Here is a 20,337-nt window from a genome sequence, read left to right on the forward strand (position 1 = left end):
TATTATAATGAGCTTTACTTGCTGAGAAATTCATCTATGCGCCATTAAAATTAGATGGGTTCCAAGTTGCATCTTGAAAAGAGTGCTGGAAAGCCTGAAATACTTGGTTCTCTTGCAAGAAACATTTAACTTCACTCCTTTCGTCGCGATCTCAAGACGTTTTTGTTTGTACAAGCCGGCCTAGCCTGATGGGGGATTGGTGGTTTGTTTTTTTTTTTTGTTTTTTTTCTTGTATTCTTAATATTATCTTTGGGGTTTTATAATTGTAATATATTAATTGTTTTAAAATCGGGCAATTATTTAATTTCCTTTTAATATTTGTAACTCTGTATTTTATTCTTTCCCTGTGAACCGCCCTGAGTCCTCAGGGAGAAGGGCGGTATAGAAATATTATTAAATTAAATTAAAATTAAATTAAACTTGAACTGTTACAATCACTTCAAAAATCTAATTTTAATATAAATGTTTTTACTTTGATGTTGGAATAGGTACGATGTATGTTGAATATCTGGGGGGTGATGCTCTTCATTCGACTATCCTGGATTGTAGGACAAGCTGGTATAGGTAAGTACACCACATTTCTATATTATTTTGGCTGTTGCTAAAAGACCTGTGACTTCTAATATCTGACAAAACCTGGATTATAGAGTAGGATTACTGCTGAATGTCCATAGTTTCTCAAAAAGAAAGAATTGAATGGTTAAATAACTGGGGTTTTTTTTTGCAGAATTTTCTAATTTTGAGGGAGGGTTGTTTCCATAGTAAAAACATAGCATACCTGAATGATTAACCCTGTGTTTGATTCCGAGAATATTATGTAGGTGGCTTTACTATTAAAAATTAATATGGTTTTTTACAAAAGCTTCATTTGAAAAAAATATAAAGCAATTGCTTATCAGTTGCTGTGAATTATACTCCCTAAACATGTTTTCATATTTGATGTTTATACTACTTTTGTTACTTTTATATATTGCAATCAGTTGTTAACCATGATTGACCAGATAAATGGATTGGATCTTCAATTCTTCCAATAGCATATCTGTTGCTGCTATAATTAAATCCTGTCACCTTGCTGATAGTTATTGTTATCTTCTCTTTTCCTGTACCTTTGCCAGCATTATGGACTTCTCAAGGGACCTTGTCCAAAATATGATAATTTGAGCCTGGTTATTTGTACCTCAAGTCAGAACTCTTGATTTATTTTTTTCATTTGTTTTCTTGGCTATTCATGGTATTTTCAAGAACCTTCCTCAACACCTGAGTTCAAAAACATCAATACTTTTCTTATTGTGTTTCAGAGTCCAACTTTCATTTCCATGACTGTCACAGCAAAGAATTTCTTTCTACATGATTCTGATTTTTATAGGTATAAATGTGTCACAGTATTTGAGGCCTTCATTACTAGGCTGCCAAGTGCTAGTCTGCAGCATATTTATTGATTGCTGGATCCTATACTGCAGGGGTGTCAAACTGCCGGCCCGCGGGCCAGATAAATCATCTGGAAGCTGCACCCACCCCATTGCCAGCAATGGCAAAACCGCTCTGATACATTGCGCGACATCATGTGACGTCGTGATCTTGACATGTCTGCTATACTGCTTGATAATCGTAACATGCAGAAATTATTCACCACTTAAATGTATTCAGTTTTAAGGCTGGATTACTCTATCTGTTTTTACTAATTTGGTTTTCTTTAATTGTAGCCTCATTTTCTCACTAAAGTTTTTGACTTTGATTACTAGAGCTCTCTAGTCATTTGTATCTTCACCTTTCAGACTAATATCACCAACATAGCCCAGTTTGATGTTTATTTTTCCACTTTTAAAATTACATTCATCATCTTCTGATCAAACTTCTTTTAGTATATATTTGACCCATAGACTAAATAAATAAGACAGAGAATTTAGTCTTCGCTGACCTGATCTGATCTACTTTGCTCTGTTCCACCTGGACTGCAGATTTCTGTTCTGTGTTGCTTTTGCATTTGAGAATGATCTGAGAATATCATTTGCCTAAAGACATATCACAGCTTGACAGAATTACAGGCCTTCCTGTAATCAATGACATATATAGTGAATTATTTTTGGTATTCTTTGGCATTTTCAATTATCCACAGAGCAGTGTTGCCTCTTGTTTTTAAAACTAGCTTGAACATAGTATTTTTCTTTCTGTATAGGATAATCTATTCAGCTTTGGATGATTCTAAGAATTATTTTGCTAATGATGAAATTCGAGATAAGGTGCAACAGTTTGCAGAGTCTTCTTTCTTTGGCACTGGCATTAAACTCATCTATTCCAATCATTTGGCCACATGTCTTTCTTCAGATTTGTTATTATAGGATAGAATCATCAATTTTTATTTTGTTGCTTTGCCACATTTCTGTAAATCCATCAAATCCTGTAGCTTTTAAACTTGATAGTGGATTGTTGACTTAAAGTTATCATTCAGTACTAAAGGTTCTTGTAAATAGGGATTATCTTCTAAGGTAATTTGGATGTTGACATTGCTGTTATTAAGAATTCAGTACATTTTTTCCCATCTTTCTTTGAATCAGTATTTTTTATTAAATGATATGCATTGTTTTAGGAAACATATAATTCTTACAAATCCTAACAGTTCTGATTTCCTTACAGGACTTGCTGTCTTGGTTATTGCAATGGCCACTGTTGTAACTACTATCACAGGCTTGTCTACATCAGCTATAGCTACCAATGGTTTTGTGAGAGGAGGTAAAACTTCATTAATACTTCAAATGTAGCTGGTATAAATAATTTTTAACCCTACATATATAATAAAAATGTATGTATGTAAATTCTTTGATGGAAGCATTTTTCATATAATTTAAAGAAAAGTTAAAAGACCATGAAATATATGATTAATGTGCATCCAGCAGTAATTTGACACTACCTGCAACAGCAACAACAAAATTTAAGCTAGCTTGTCAGTGTCAGTGGGTTTCAAAAAACATGTTTATGGTGACTTGTTATAAAAATCCTCTATTCATCATGAATGTTTTGCTTAACAAGCAGGACAATTACTTGCATGCAGTTTTATAGTTCTTTGGTTGTAAGGAAAGTTCTAGAAAATACATCAGTGCTTTATCCCTTGATCTTTTTCCATACAATTAGTAGCTGTAATTCTCTCTATCTTTCTGTCTGTAGTAGTCAGTAGGACAGGCTGTCTGTTAGGTGGTGTTTACTTCAGTATTAAACAGATGCAAACATTTTCTTACAAGTGAATAATATTGATAAAGATATTAATACTGTACTTCTTGTGCACATGAATATCAGAATTGACCTCAAATAGAAAAAAAGGGAAAAATCATCTTAAAATGTTGCCGTATGTTGCATACATTCTGTCCTTGTCATAACAGTTGGGAATGATCCTCAGTGCTTGTAGGACATAAGTATAAATTCTGTGTATAAAAATATAATTTGTATCATAACTTACATCTTACACTCTTCTTCTTTAGGAGGTGCATATTATCTCATTTCCAGAAGCTTGGGGCCAGAATTTGGCGGTGCTATAGGCTTGATCTTTGCATTTGCTAATGCTGTTGCCGTAGCCATGTATGTAGTTGGTTTTGCAGAGACTTTTGTTGATCTACTTAAGGTAAACTCATTCTTCTGGTGTGCTGTTTGTTATCTTTATGTTTCATAATCTGAACTTTACCAAATTTTCCTCAGTACAGTTCTACTTTGGAATAATTTATAAAAACTTTTTTTAGGGAGATGTGAGACAACTTGGATTTAATGGTGGTAGTAGTTCAGTGGACAAATATTTGCTCAGAACAGCCCAATATCAAATGCATTATTTAATTATGCTTACTGGAAAACCTAAGGAGGTCTATGATTCATCAAAAGAGTTTGATACTTCCAGTAGAAATGAACCTGTGTAAAGCCTACAATTTTGTAAAGTATCGCTTTTAAGGTTTGTGCAACTCTAGGAATAATCATTATGTGGGATTTGATGCTGTGACGATTACTCAGTCATTTAACATCTTTAATTTACTAATTATTGATAACTATAGCTTGTGCCCTGTATAATGTGTTTTCCTTCCAAACCAGAATTTGAAAAAAAAATATGGAAATTTGGATTAGAGGGCCAGAAGCAAGTTATACTTCATTGATGACCAGCCTAAGGGGAAATTAGGGCAACATGAAAATATGTAGTATACATACTTGTCATGTATTTCTAAATCACAACTTGAGTTTTTAAAAACTTAGTAATCAATTCAAATACATTACAGTTAGAAGAGTTTAACATTAATCTTTATGATTAGAGATAGTTTTTATAAAATAGAGCAAAATAAACTTAAGCATTTGTACAATCAGAAGTTTCTAAATTTAATTGTATATAACAAACTAAAATGAAGTTCTGTTTTCAAATATTCTTCCTGTATTTGTTAAAATATGATTTTCACTTGTTGCAATATTAACTATCACAATTATCTCATTTTGTTTTGTAGGAACATGAATTGCTTATGCTGGATCCAAATAATGATATCAGAATTATAGGAGCAATTACAATTGTTGTTTTATTAGGCATCTCGTTAGCAGGAATGGAATGGGAAGCTAAAGTAAGTAACTATGATTTTAAAAATGCTTTTATAAAAATGTAAGTAATTATGAAAAAATGTGAAAATAAGCATATATTACAAAAACACAACTAATAATCAGACATCAACAAGGAACATTCTTGCAATAACTTTTCATCATATAGTTACAATATAGAGATTATTTACATTTTGTGTTAACATAGCTTTTCCATTAGGGTAATGGGAGGGAAGGGTTCTTCAAATATGACTGTTGCAGTCCTTAAGAGCACAATTATCAGACTTTCATTGTGAATAAATAATCCAAACCAGTAGTAAGATTTGTGACAGTTCTGTGCCCCCCAAAAGAAAATGTATAATCCTATTGAAGCTTTTTCAGAAGTAAAGACTATTATTTTAATGCTGATGAAACTACACATAGGACTGCAGCATTGTAATTTTTTAAAAAAATATTGTATTCCAGTATGAAGCAGTTAAAAATAAGGTAGTATTTATCCAAGCTTAAAAGAATGCCATGGCCCAAACAGACCCTAATAAGGTACTTTTTTATAAAGATATATTAGTTTCATTCTATATAAATCTAACATTACTACCCTTATATTCCTTTTTAAAATATTTAAGATCTTAATATGATTTAGTTCAAAGAATTGCTATGCTTAAATGCTTTCATCAAGTAGAGTAAATTTCTAGGTGAATTATCTCTGTTACAAAACATTTTCAAGCACAAGCATTCCTACTTTGGGCTCAATTGAAGAGAAGTTGACATATCTAAACTGTATTTATAATGCTTATTTGACTGAGAGAGAGAGTGAGTGTTGGTCTTAATTTGGAGAATTTTTTTATATAAATGATGTTGATATTATCCACTTGAAAATTATAGGCACAGATTGTTCTGCTGGTGATATTACTAGTAGCTATTGTTGACTTCATCATAGGAACATTTATTCCATTCGAGAACAAAAAGCCTGAAGGATTTTTTGGTTACAAAGGTAAGACAAAATGATAAAACAAAAATCTTCCCAAATGTAGTCTAAAACCTGTTATTTCACATACTAAAATTGGCTATATTAATGTCAATATATATATATATATATATATATATATATATATATATATATATATATATATATATATATATATATATATATATATATATATATATATATATATATATATATATATATATATATATATATATATATACATATATACACACACACACACACACATATATATAAACATACATACATACACACACACACATTACTAAAACATATTCTAAGTAATATATCAACTATTTCTAGTTTTGAAATATTGTTTGACTTCAATATGGTATCCTTTGATACAGTATGCAACCCAGTTAGGTTTTCTACAGACTATTGAAACAAAGCATTCCAGTTCCTTTCCTGCAGTCCATTTTACTGTTCCAGATGATCCCTTAAACTTGAGGACTTACTTTTTGTAAATGCCTTATGTGTGAGGAAAACTACAATCTAGCTTTAGTAATTAATTTCCATTTTATATCTTGCAAGATTTTCAGACCCCAAATGGGAATGTGTAGATTTTCCCCCCCCACACACACACAATAGAAAACATTCTAGAAATCTTGGACCACTCATCACTCACTTGAGGATTATGAACATAATGATGGCTTGCATAGAATATGTGAAAGTAGATCCATTTTCCTCCACTTTAGATATAAAAGGGATACAGTATGTCATTCAATTTCTCCAAAATATGAATGTCTTATGCTCCTTACTTTTGAGATAGTTCTAACCAACTTTATTATTAGAATAAAAGTAGTTCTTACTTAACAACCTAATTGGGACTGACAACTCCACCACTAAGCATAACAGTTGCTAAGTGAGAAATCAGATGATTGTGACTGTGCTTTCCAACTGGAAAGAGACAAGTCTATTTAGTTTCACGCATTCTGCTTTGGCTTGCCTCATATTCACTCCCATGTCCTTTGAAATGCTCAAGTGCTCGCTTACTATTTTAGTTACATCAAAAGCAATGTGATTGTGCCATAGCATAATATGCAAACGGCTTAGTCTCTTTAAATCCCTTCCTCTCCAGACTCTCAGCTCTGCTGGATAGGGGTGGAGGAAAAAAGCAAGTAATTTCTCTAAGTAATCTCTCCTTTGCCTTTCCTACTTTCAGCACAATCACATTGCTTTCGATGTATAGAAGAGCAAACAGCTTTCTCTCTTGCAATCCCATCTCTCTTCTGCAAGGTGGGGGAAAAAAGAAAAAAAACCCCAAAGGTCAGACATAGCATATATAATGTCTGTAATGTAACGATCATGTGACTGAGGGATACTGCAAAAGTTATAAATGATCTAAGTCTGCTGTAAAGGTATTTTTTCCAGCACTATTCTAATTTTAAACAGTCATTCAATGAGTGAGGACTACCTGTATGTTTTTTCTAGTCAGTATGTCTACTGTAATCCTACAGGAATGTTTAATTGATATCTGTGTTTTAGTTAATAATGGGAGAAATATTACAGGTAGTACAAGACTGATTTGGTGGAAGATTATATTTGTATTTGTTAAAAAAACAGCAAATTTTTAAATATCCACCTTACAGATTATTTTTATTTTTTAAGTATTATGTATTTTTTGTAGCTTCATGGTAGTTTCTTCAGTGGAATAATAAATGCAAAGTATATTGGACAACACAATGTTAAAATAATTCTTCTTTAACATTCTTATTTCATAGCTGAAATATTTTCAGAAAACTTTGGACCAGATTTCAGAAAAGATGAAACTTTCTTTTCAGTATTTGCTATATTTTTCCCAGCTGCAACAGGCATTTTAGCTGGTGCAAATATCTCAGGTGATCTTGCGGTGAGTGATGTTTAGTTATTTTGTTGCTATTCAGTTCTTTGGAGTGCTGTTGTGGTTCATAATTTCCATTTTTTCCAGGATCCTCAATCAGCCATACCTAAAGGGACACTGCTAGCCATCTTAATCACTACAGTGGTTTACATGGGAGTAGCAGTATCAGTAGGTAAGCAAATTTCAAATTGTTTGGATGTTTCTTGATGTTTGTGTGGATAATTTTTTCTAGGTTGATTTTTACAATTTAATTATTGCTTATCCTTCATATAGAGACAATCATCTTATAATTTGCCAAATACAAAATCTACATACTATGCACCATCTTAGGCCAACCTTCTGTACTGTAGTCCACTTGGTATTACCAAGTATTTATACCTTTATGTACGTAGAAAAAGGAAAGGCGAGAATATTATAAATATTGTATATACTCTTAAAGGAGAACAAAAAGAACAAGAAAATCCAAACTGTAGTACAGATAAATTAGTTGTTTAAAGTTTTGTAAAAAAAGATTATAGGTGTTTTGAAGTTATATTTGTTTCTTTACAAAATATAACAGCCATTTCAGTAGAAATTCTCCCCAAAGCCAGACACTGCTTTTGCTTGTTATGGTATTTATGTTTTATATTACTTAGATTTTTATACTGCCAGTATAAGTTTATAGTGTATGTCATCCACCTGGGTTTCTGAAAAATCATTAGCTTTCCAGAATATCAGATTAGCAGTATAGGATACTGGAGCCAAGCATACAGAACAAATGTTAAGGAAGTTATTAAAAAGTTGAATCAGAAAGAAAGAAGAAGAGTCATTGCTGAAGTCCTATTTTTCTCCCTGATAACATATAAGACAAACATATTTTTTAAAAAATACTGTGTTAGATAAAACTAATTTTACCAGAGTTTAGTCAACGTTTTTTTTTATACTTATGAGAGTTAGGTTTAGTGATGTTTATATGGCATTTAAGAATCATATCATTCAAGAATAAGGTATTTTCACAATTCTGTTTCCTCAGTAGCATAGGAATTTATTTTAATAAAATAAAATAATTAGTAAAAAAATCATAATTTACAAATGTGATTTTTTTCAGAAGCTAAATTTGTGTGCAGTGTAATGGGCTATTATTTTTCTTTTCCTGCTTTTCTGGCTATCAGATGTTTGGAATCTTTTACTCCCAGACCTCATTTGTTGTTCCTAGGAAAGAATCTGTACATCAGCACAAACTAATGCCTGAGCAACATAATTTATATTTCTTTGCCTAAATAACATTTATTGATAGCCAGAGGCTTTTCATAAATGTGCAAGGCTAACACCATTGAATTGCTACAGGAAGTCCTTGACTTAACAACTGTTCAGTTAGCGACTGTTCAAAGTTACAACGGCATTGAAAAAACTGACTTATGATTGTTTTTCACACTTATGACCATTGCAAGCATCCGCATGGTCACCTGATCAAAATTCAAACACTTGGCAACTGAGAACTGGGATCATGTGACAACCTTTTGGAGTCTTCTGACAAGGAACGTCAATGGGGAACCCAGATTCACTTAACAACCAGTTTATGGCAAAAAAGTAAAATGGGGCAAAATTCACTTGACAAATGTCTCACTTTAGCACAGAAATTTTGGGCTCAATTGTGGTCCTAAGTCAAGACCTACCAGTATTTGGATACAAATTCAGTGGTATAAGTTACCACTTCAGTAGCATTCCTATGTGCACTAAACTTGACTTCTTAAATCAAGGAATAACCTTGAACCACATGTTGAATTGAAGGGTTTCTTCAAGATACTTTCAACCATAACTGTTAAACATCAGCATGGTTTTCAGTCATTTGGAAGCAGGAAATATAACCCAAACAAATCCTCCTGAACTATCTTCCAAACTCCAGCGAATTGAAATAGATATGCCCAAAACATTCCCTTCTTCCTACAAATCATACCACATTCCAGCATATTTTATATATATATAAATTATTGAAAATCTTGGCTCCACCTATATTTGAGAAAATGAACAGATCCACTTTAGGCCATGACTACTATGACAATTGCAGCATCCCCATGGTCACATGATCAAAATTCAGACGCCTGACAACTGGTTCATATTTATGACTGTTATTATGTCCTGTGGTCATATGATCCCCTTTTGTGAACTTTTGATAAGCGGAAAGCAGAAGTTGATGAGAACAACCAAAAAGATCAAAGGAAAAAAACCAGATAGAGTCCAGCAGGGGGTTAAACTAAATCAGCATTCAGCCAGCCAATTAACGTTTAAAGATAAAGAACAAAACAAAACTTGAAAAAGTGAAATTAAAGCCCAGACTTGCTTATGACAATGTTCTGCTGGTAGGAAGAGGTAGAGAAAATAATAATTTTCCAGCTGCTCCTTACAGGGAGCTGGAATCTTCAAGTTTCCCCCTCCCAGGTGGGTCCATAGCTGTCTAAAAGTCATCTTGGGTCATTGTTAGATGGCCCCCATTCAAATTCAGGAAACAACACTGCTAAAGAATCAGCTTTGGCAACAAACACAGCAGATCATCAGCAGGGGAGAAAAATTTCTCTAGTGAGTAGCGACCACCCTGGGGGAGGAGTAGCTGTTGATATGATTTATGAAGATCTTTAACAAAATCTAAATGGACCTTCTTTATAGGAATGGTTTAAGATAGCTGTGCTTTTCTACTTGATAAGTAATCTCTTCTTTATCTGCTTTTCTAGGTTCCTGTGTTGTTCGGGATGCCACCGGGAGCCTTAATGACACAATTGTTAATGAACTGACAAACTGTACATCAGCAGCTTGTAAACTGAATTTTGATTTCTCTTCCTGTGAAATGACAAAATGTTCTTATGGGCTAATGAATGATTTCCAGGTAAAGCACTATTTCCAATCCTGGGAATTCTTTGAGGGAGGGAATTTTCCATATCGTACATCAGAGCTCCCCAACCATTTCTGGTTGGTGGCCCGATGGGAAAGGGAGGAGCAGGGAAAAGTGTGTGCACGCGCGCATATGCAAACAGGTGCATGCATAGTGGCAGTGCTAGTGCCTGCATGCATGCACAAATGGGTGACTAGCACCCATGCGCATGCGCAAATACCACTATTGCCCATGTGACACTGGCAGTGCTAGCACTCCCGTGCATGTGCAAACGGGGCCATTAGTGCCCATGCGCGCACTCGCCAGCCATTCCTGTGTCCAACCAGGCCATGGCCTGGTACCGGTTGGAGACCCCTGCCATACATGATTTTACAAATGTGTGTAAACTTATAAAAGTGGAGAAAGATCTTTTTGTGTTAAAAGGATGTGAAATCAAATACTTAAAATGGAAAATGTTTCTTTCATTGGATATTTGATTGAAAGCCAGTTTTTGTGTTAGTGGTTACTTTTTAACTTTATATTTCTTCCTTTTAGCTTTGAATCTTATTCTTTTGTCCATTAAAACAATGTCGCAGAATTTTATTTCATTTCTTCTTTGTCCCTTCTCACAAGATTCATGAAAGCTTTAATAAGCTTTTTTGTCAATCCAACGTAGAAGAATTACTGAGGTCACTCTCGTGGTTTATTATTTTTATTTTCCTTTTGATTATTAAAACATCAGTTGGTTTTACATGTCCAGAGAGACATCCTTTTCCATGTCATTTTAGTAATGGTCATTTGTAAATCCATTTCTATCCATATCTGTCTTGTTCTTCACTTACCATTTCTTTCATAACATTTTTTGTACACAGTCTGTTGATAGAAGCAAACCTTGCTATTGACATTGTTGATATTAATTTCTAATTCCATGTTTCCAAAAGTGCCCTTCAGTTATCTGTCCCAGTTAATTAACTGTTAATTAAGCGTGTGTAATTTTCTCCTTTTAACTAAAATCTTTAGTTCTCTCTAGTGCCCAATTTTTAAAATTGATTTATTTTCTCTTGCAAAAGTCCAAACAAATTTCCGACAGGAAAGATTCTTTATAATTAATTCCCAAATCTCATTCTAAATTTATATGAACCCTTAATCCATTTATAAATCTTATTTAGCTTTTTTGCTGTTTATTTCATTTTTAAAAAAATATTAAGCTATGATTAAAATATTATTTCATTAAGGATTGAAGGGAAAGGCCTGCAGGGACGTGGTGGAACGGCAAAAAGCCTGCAGGGACCCAGGAGACGGGAAATGGTTCACAGGATGTTTGGGGCGTGGGGGGAAGCCTTGAGAGGCTCAGGGCATACGGGCCTGGGCCTATGCTAGGTCTCTCAAGGGCTTCCCTCTTGCCTGAGGCACCACATGCACTGCTTAAAGACCTATTCATTTAATGACTGCATCAGGGGAAGCAGGGAGTGGGGTCATTAAGCGAAGTCATCTTGCTTAATGGCCATCACAACATGCAACTATAATGGGCAAACTCCATTATGGTCGTATCTTGAGTAATATCTTTACTCCTTACTCTTTTTTTTTTAATTCCATTTATATCCCGCCCTTCTCTGAAGACTCAAGGCGGCTTACAAGCTTAGCAGTAGCCTTCATTCTATGTATATGCCTGCTTATTAGGGCTTTCACACACACCCCAAGCGGCATTATTCCAAAGTCAGCTTAATTGCCCCCAACAATCTGGGTCCTCATTTTACCTACCTCGGAAGGATGGAAGGATGGAAGGCTGAGTCAACCTTGAGCCTGGTGGGATGCGAACCTGCACTAATTGCAGGCAGCTGGTGTTACTTAAGGAGGCATTAGCCCACTGCTCCACCAAGGCTCATTTTCCCCACAACAAGCCTATGAGGTAGATTGAGCTGAGGGAGTGACTGAATCAAAGTCATCCAGCCAACTTTATTTGTTTTTCTTTTCTTTCCTTTTTTTCTTTTCTGTAATAATAATTTTAGGTTTAACCTTGGCAAACACTTTTCTCGTCTTCAGGTTTTCAGAGATTATGAGGGCATTGAGGCCAAACAGAATATGTAACAAATATTTTAATTAGAAATATTGTCACTCAACCTTTTTAGGAAGTTGCATTTCTTTTGTAAAATTTAAAGTTTTAAAGCTATAATTACCTAGTAGTTCTTTGAGGATAATAATCTCATTGATAGCCCATATATTACCGCACTATCTTGCAGCTGATTCAAAATAATTGCTCCGCAGTATTATTTTTTTCATCAGAAAAAATAAATGCGTTTACATTTTCTGCCCAATAAAGCTCAAATAAGTTTAGCTATCTTCAGTGTTGGAAAGTCAGTATTGTAATTAGAACCAAGAATGTGCCAGGATTAAAAGTGTATTAAATAGAAACCCATAATAGTGACACCATACTATTCATAGTCCAGACAAATAGTGTTAACAACTAACACAAAAGTATTGCTTAAAATAATAAAATTAAAACCACTGTTTTAAATGGAATATTATCTGTATCTGCTATCTGAATAATCTAGGTAATTTGAGTTTAGGTCCTTCCATAAAAAATTAACATTTCATTACACTTCATTTCAGTTTAAATGCAAGCAGCATGGGCCTTGCTTTCAAAATATAGATATCAGTCTTAATTCATATATCATTTTCCCAATGTTAATTCTTCCCTGCAAATTATTTTCTTATTTTCTATTCAATATACAGGTAATGAGCATGGTATCAGGATTTGCCCCGCTAATAACAGCTGGTATATTTTCTGCAACTCTTTCTTCAGCATTAGCGTCCCTTGTCAGTGCACCTAAAATCTTTCAGGTAAGAAGGATTGTTTTCATTGTTTTCTTCAAACATGCTCCATATATAATAATAACAACAACAACAACAAAACAATAATAATACAGATAATATAACAAAAACATAATATAATAAAACATAATATAATAATCAAAACAGATAATATAATAATAAAAAACAGATCTGTGAACATCTAGAAACAAAGATATAACTAATAGCACGGGTTTGTTAAAAACAGATCATACCAAACCAATCTTATTTCATTATTTGACAAAGTGACTAAATTACTAGACCAGCAAAATGCTATAGACATAGTATACTTAGACTTCAGCAAGACATTCAACAAAGTAGACCACAACCTACTTCTTGGTAAACTAGAAAAATGTGGGCTAGACAGCTTCAACATCAGATGGATTTGTAACTGAGTCACAGACAATACTCAACGAATAGTCCTTAATGGTACTACATTTACATGGGTGGAAGTAAGCAGTGGGGTACCACAAGATTCCATCTTAGGCCCAGTACTCTTCAATATCTTCACAAATGACTTAGATGAGGGAATAGAAGGAATTCATCAGATTTGCAGATGACACTAAGCTGGCAGGAATAGCTAATCCCCAGAAGACAAGCTTAAGATCCAAAAAGATCTTGACAGACTTGAATAATGATCTCTATCCAACAGCATAAAATTTAATGTGGAGAAAAACAAGGTTTTACACCTACGCAGGAAAAACCAAACAGATTGGACAAAATCTGGCTCAAAAACAGTAACTGAGAGGGACCTTGGAGTCCTAGTAGACAATCATTTAAACATGAGCTAGTAGTGTGCGGCAGCAGCCAGAAAAGCTAATACAATCCTTGGTTGTATAAACAGAGGCATAAAATCAAATTAATGTGAAATATTAGTACCACTTTACAAATCCTTAGTAAGATCACACCTGGGGTACTGCATCCAGTTTGGGTTATTACATTACAAAAAAGATGCTGCAACTTTGGAAAAAGTGCAAAGAAGAGCAACTAAGATGATTAAAGAGGTGGAGACAAAAATATATGAAGAATGGTTGCAGGAATTGGGTATGGCCAGTCTAGAGAAAAGAAGGACTGGGGGTGACATGATAGGAGTATTCCAGTATTTAAGGGGTTACCATAAAGAAGAGTGGGTCAACTTATTTTCCAAAGCACCAGAAGGCAAGACAAGAAACATTGGATGGAAACTAACCAAGGAGAAGAGGCAACTTGGAATTAAGGAGAAACTTCCTAACAGCAAGGACAATTAACCAATGGAACAGCTTGCCTTCAGAAGTTGTGGGCGCTTCATCACTGGAGGTTTTCAAGAAGAGATTGGACAACCACTTATTTGAAATGGTATATGGTCTCCTGCTTGAGCAGAGGGTTGGACTAAAAGACCTCCAAGGTCCCTTCCAAGCAAGTCAATATCAATATTGGCAGTAATATCAATCAATCAGAATAGATTGATTGATTGATATTAAAAAAAACACTTTTCTCAAATTGCTCATAATTTATCTAATATGTTTTTTCATTTTTAAAAAAGACTACAATATATCTAATAATGCTGCCTCCTCCATGGTCTATCAACTATATCTTCTTGTGCAAATCAGGCTAGATTGAGTTGATGATTTGTATAGTTTTAATGTTACTGAATTTTTTCTTACTGCAAATCTGTGCTTGGCCCTTGTCTTTAAGATTTAATGCCTTGAGTATTTTTCTATATGTTCATATTTTAATTGGTCATCTCTTGATTCTAGGCATTGTGCAAAGACAATATTTATCCAGGTTTCCTGATGTTTGCTAAAGGCTATGGGAAAAATAATGAACCTTTACGAGGGTATCTTCTCACTTTTTTGATTGCTCTTGGATTCATATTAATTGGTTAGTTTAAATCATATATATTTTTTAAAAATCTGAATTATGTGGCATGATCTGTGGAAATAAGATATGACAATACAATACCTGAACTGAGCTTACAATTTGTATATAGACTAATATTGTCAATCACATTAACTATTTAGACTTCAGAGGCTTGTAGCTAGAATTTCTCATTCTCTAAATATTTGAAGAATCTTTCTGTGTTAATCCAGTGTTCAACGTTACCAAATGCAAAGTTGTAGTTCTACCTAGGAATTACACTATGATAAAGCAGATAAAGATTCTTGTGAAAATTAACCTGCTTAACTGTGATAGTATGCAAAATATTATATTATTAAAATAAATAAGTTATTGAAATGGCCAGGTCTAAGCTCAAATACTTTTGTCTTATGATCAGAAATATCCCACTTTGAATTCAGAGCAGCTGTACAAACACTTATCCCAATATTATTCTATCCATTATAAGAGAATTCTAGATGCATAAGTTCCGGCACCTTTTTTGGATGGAACTTTGTAGGGTAGGCAAGGCGGGTTGTATGACACATGTGAGTTCTGGCACCTTTTTCTTTTACAAAAAAAGCACTGTGTGTGTGTGTGTGTGTGTGTGTGTGTATACACATACACACACACACACACACACACACACACACACACACATATATATATACATACATACATACATATATATACATATACATATATATATATATTAGACATTCTGTGCAGTTCTACATCTCATTATATCCTTAATAAATATATTTCAGCTTCATTTCAATTCTAGAGTTGTCTCATCCAACTATCCCAATTAATGCAAGAAGCTTTAGCAGAAAAGCACTTTTGCCACCCTAATCCAGATTGTATTTTTCTCCATATATAAAGAAAGTAGTCCTTTTGATCTCCCATACCACTTTTGGAAGTTCTGTTTGTAGTTCGTGTAAAAGCCTCATTAAGGCTACAAAGAATACAAAATCAAAAGAACCACCAATTCAAGTAAGGAGCTGTTTTTCCAAAGCACTCTGCTCTAAAAATCAATATGATTATGTGTTTCTGTCTTTACAGCTGAATTGAATGTAATTGCTCCAATTATCTCCAATTTCTTCTTGGCTTCCTATGCTTTAATTAATTTTTCCGTGTTCCATGCTTCACTGGCAAAATCACCAGGTATGAATTTTATATTGATCCTATGGGGTCTTTTTAAAAATATTTTTGAACACTAATTGTACATCCATTTTTAAAATATAAACACCAACAGCAATAAAAAAATAACTTCAAGCTTAATCAAATTGCAAAAGTTAGGGTGGGGAGAAGGTATAGTATTACTATACTATTTTCCTTCATTTTTGCTATTAAGTATATAGCAATTGTGTATTAAAATGTTGGCAAATTTATGTAAAGTTTTTGTATACAATATATTAACGTGGCAATTGAAGGATAAGTTTTATATATGTTACGTAACATAAGATATATACATATACACATTGCATGTATGTATGTTTTTTTAATTTTTATTTGCTTTTAAATAGGCTGGCGTCCTGCTTTTAAATACTACAACATGTGGATATCTTTACTTGGAGCAATTCTCTGCTGCATAGTGATGTTTGTTATTAACTGGTGGGCAGCACTGCTCACATATGTTATTGTTCTGGGACTCTACATTTATGTAACTTACAAGAAGCCAGGTGGGTACATCTTTTTGAGCCAGTTGCATATGCATGGTTTTCCCCTTTACTACTATTTTACACCAAGTCTAATGTTAACTTTAGGTGAAGTAAATTAAAATCTGGATTTGGCAATATAAAATTCAAATCTTTATTTTTTTTTCAGAATAATAGTTTGTCAAGGGAATCAGTAACAAAAGGAAATAAAGCACTATTTTTCAAATAATAATTTTGAATAGTTCAATCATTTTATTATATTTTATGTTTACACAGCAGTCTTATTTTGCAAGACTTTCTTAGCTAATATGCTTTGAATAGCTTTTCGTTCAGACTAGATTCCTTTAAGCTCCATCTTAGCAAAATTCACACAGCTTTGAAGAGAGGCAGTAAAGATTTTCTTGGCTACATCTGGATTTTCGAATCAATTCATTATCCATACCTTTTTCTTTACGTTTCCTTAGGTTTCTTTCTTTAAGTTTCTTTAGTCATATATCTGATATCTGATGCTCTTGCTTCATGCCTTGAAATTTCACTATTATCTCACAGTATAGCTTCTTGGCTTCTCATTCAGTACTTCTTTCCTCTGTGACTTTTTCAAATAGGGTTCTCTTTTTCTTGAACTCAGATTACCTCATCACTTTCTGAAACTGTTATTATCAGTCATTTTAATTTTCAATATATATTGTCTAGTTTGGCCAGAAATGCCATTCTAATAGTTTTTACCAATGAATATTTTACTTTAATTTCTTATAGTCATGTCATAGTCATTAATCTAAGACTCTTAGAATTTTAAATAGAGCTTTTTTTCTAATAAACATACCCATGGCAACTATCAACTATCCTATTAAAAATATTTAGCTATAAAAATATAAAGGGACCCTTAAGTTTGAAAAATGTGCATTTCTGATTATTCTTGGAACTCCTCTGAACAGAACATACTATGCCTGCATAAGATACTTTATTTGATTATAAAAACAAATTTTAGAGTCAAGTAAATTGCTACCTATGTAGTTTATTATTTTTCTTAATGAAGTGCTGAGATAATTTATCTTAATTTATAAATCTTGAGTCGTGTTGGGATGTGGCTTACATGATTAAGTAGAAGTATGAGTATAACGTTCAGTTATGTTTCCTTGAAATTAAGGTTGCTATAGGGCATTTTCTGTTTCAGCATTAAAGTTGTTTTTTGCAGATGTGAACTGGGGTTCCTCAACTCAAGCTTTGACTTATCTGAATGCTTTGCAGCATGCTGTCCGCCTTACTGGTGTGGAAGACCATGTAAAAAACTTCAGGTAACTTGGAAAATATTAATCAGCATATTGCTAGACTTGAAGTATAAGAACAGCAGTCTGGGGAGAAAACAACTAATATTTTTGAAGTCAGATGTTTGGAAAATTAGGGTCAGTTGACTGACACTGAATTGGAATGCTCAAAATGTGTCACTGTTGGTATTGGATGGTTATAGAAATGATTATAGCCTTATTGATCTTGTATATTAGTGTGTTTTACCGTTCACCTTAAGATCTTTTAAAATGACTTGATTGTTGATATGGTAAATACAGTTTGAAATATGCATAGATTACAAAATTCATTTAATGTACTTCCCTATTGCTGATTTGGACTAAGTGTTCTGCTGACAAAACATATAAGTGGCTAGTTTCTAGCTTCTCTGTGTGGTATTTTTATGGATAGCAGAAGAATTTTGAAACTTATTGCTATGTTTTTATTAATTACAATCTCCTAGCGCTGGTAACACCATGTAGAATATGTAAAGCCAATATGCAGCAAAAGTTCATAAGTCAGTTTTTATATGCAGCTGGGAATGAGATATTTTTTCCATGGGGAACTTGCTTAAATAGTAGTTGATAGCTTAACGATAACATCAAAATATTATTTAGTTCTCCTATCACAATATGTCCTTGGGTTGTATTTGTCTCCTTAGTTTTGATGTTCTTCAGCCTAGTCCCTGACCAATAGATTAGGTCAGAATCCGTGTCTTTATTTTAGTAAATGTATATGCAGGCCATCTTTTCTTCATTGGGACAACATTATTCAAGGTCAGTATAAGGAAGTCTTGATATTACAAATGAATAACAAGTGGTGATTCCAGTCACATGAAAAACATGGTGCTAATTCCATATTGTTTTCATGTGCAGATACTGCTTAATGGCAACATTTTAACAACAGTTCAGATTGGATTGCAAAAATGTACATGTTAACTGTTGTTTGAATCTAAAATTAGGCCACAATGCCTTGTCATGAGTGGTGCTCCAAACTCACGTCCAGCTTTGCTTCATCTGGTCCATGCCTTCACCAAAAATGTAGGATTGATGATCTGTGGTCACGTACATATGGTAAGTTTCTAGATAATTGGCTATACTTTAAAAATATATATATTTCTGTCCTGTTGTGATTTTTCCCTTTCCCCCATTTATGTAGAAGTCTATCTTAAGATAATGCAAATTGCATGAAATAGAAGAAAACAGTGATACTTTAGTAACCAGTATCAAATAAATATTTATTTAATAGTTTTAACTTTAAAACTGATAGCAGATCCTGACTCTTAATAATCATAAAGGAAGTAAAGATAAAGATGAACAGATTATCTTCCTTTCAGATAATTGCTCTTTTTCATAATGTAATTACAATGAACAAAGAATACTATTAATATAAAGATCTTGTCAGTCAGTCAGTGTTACAATTAACATCTGTAATATGATACAAGTTTATAATATTCAGGATATGGGCTGAATTCAATTTTTATTAAGTTCCGTTGCTGCCGGAGGTTACAATTTAATAGTGTGTCATAAAACACTAAAATGTTATTAAAGTTTTGTGTGTTGCCTATTCTTATATTATTTTTGTAAAATCAGTTTTGCTTGTATAGGGAGCAATGTTTGTCTTATGTAAGTTTTAGAATGTGATTGGCTGAATAGAAGCATGCAGATAAGATGATGTGTTCTTGGAGAATGAATTTTGTTTTTTAGCTACTGAAGAATAATTTGTGACAAGCCTAGTCTATCTAATATTCAGATATCACAGTACACAGAAATACTTGAAATGCACAAGGTTTTAGGTATGCAGATTCTGCATGAATTATATAAAGATCACCATGTATATGTTACCCATTCATAGGGTATGTGAGATTTCTAAATTGTTTGAAAGTAATTATCAGTAAAGGGATTTTTTTGTAGTTTGGCTTCTGTGTTAAAAAGGAATACTAATTTATGGTTCATATTTTCTTCTGCAATACTCTGTTCTAAATAATTTGTTTAGGATATTTTGTATCTAAGCAATATCATACCTTTTGATAGAGCAGTACATGGTCTTCAATGAGGAATGCACTTTTAAATTTCTTCCAAAATTTTTGATAAGGGGTTATGTCTCTTTTAGGGTCCCCGCAGGCAAGCCATGAAGGAATTGTCAGCTGACTTGGCTAGGTACCAACGATGGCTTATTAAAAACAAAATGAAAGCATTTTATGCTCCGGTACATGCAGAAGACCTAAGAGATGGTGCACAGTACTTAATGCAAGTAGGTGGTCTTTCTAAAATGGAGTCTTCTCTTTTGTAATTCTTTTCTGAAAATATAATTTGTATTATATAACATACATCCTTTTAGATGGGAAAGCTTCATAAAAGTGTTAAATAAATAAATTCTGTTTATAAATAAATATTATCTAAACATGTTTTAGAATTACATTATAGGAAAATTGATGTCCAGAAAATAA

General features: G+C 33.2%; 1 protein-coding gene across 9 annotated transcripts in view; it reads left to right on the top strand.

The window, feature by feature from the left end:
* SLC12A2 (solute carrier family 12 member 2) overlaps window positions 1-20,337 on the top strand; it is a 57,815-nt gene that overhangs the window by 16,722 nt on the left and 20,756 nt on the right. For all 9 annotated transcript variants that reach the window (XR_014025261.1, XR_014025262.1, XR_014025263.1 and 6 more), the window contains exons 4-18: window positions 489-564; window positions 2,635-2,730; window positions 3,474-3,613; window positions 4,470-4,580; window positions 5,437-5,545; window positions 7,279-7,406; window positions 7,485-7,569; window positions 10,106-10,257; window positions 12,976-13,083; window positions 14,829-14,952; window positions 16,009-16,110; window positions 16,473-16,628; window positions 17,800-17,899; window positions 18,850-18,961; window positions 20,001-20,141. Coding sequence is in view for 2 of the 9 variants with exons in the window: in XM_081318744.1 (XP_081174870.1) it covers window positions 489-564; window positions 2,635-2,730; window positions 3,474-3,613; window positions 4,470-4,580; window positions 5,437-5,545; window positions 7,279-7,406; window positions 7,485-7,569; window positions 10,106-10,257; window positions 12,976-13,083; window positions 14,829-14,952; window positions 16,009-16,110; window positions 16,473-16,628; window positions 17,800-17,899; window positions 18,850-18,961; window positions 20,001-20,141 (1,740 nt within the window). In the remaining 7 variants the exon portion in view is untranslated. The remainder of the gene's footprint in view (window positions 1-488; window positions 565-2,634; window positions 2,731-3,473; window positions 3,614-4,469; window positions 4,581-5,436; window positions 5,546-7,278; window positions 7,407-7,484; window positions 7,570-10,105; window positions 10,258-12,975; window positions 13,084-14,828; window positions 14,953-16,008; window positions 16,111-16,472; window positions 16,629-17,799; window positions 17,900-18,849; window positions 18,962-20,000; window positions 20,142-20,337) is intronic.

This window comes from Vipera berus (assembly GCF_964194415.1).
Source record: "Vipera berus genome assembly, chromosome: 2".
Lineage (NCBI taxonomy): Eukaryota > Metazoa > Chordata > Lepidosauria > Squamata > Viperidae > Vipera > Vipera berus.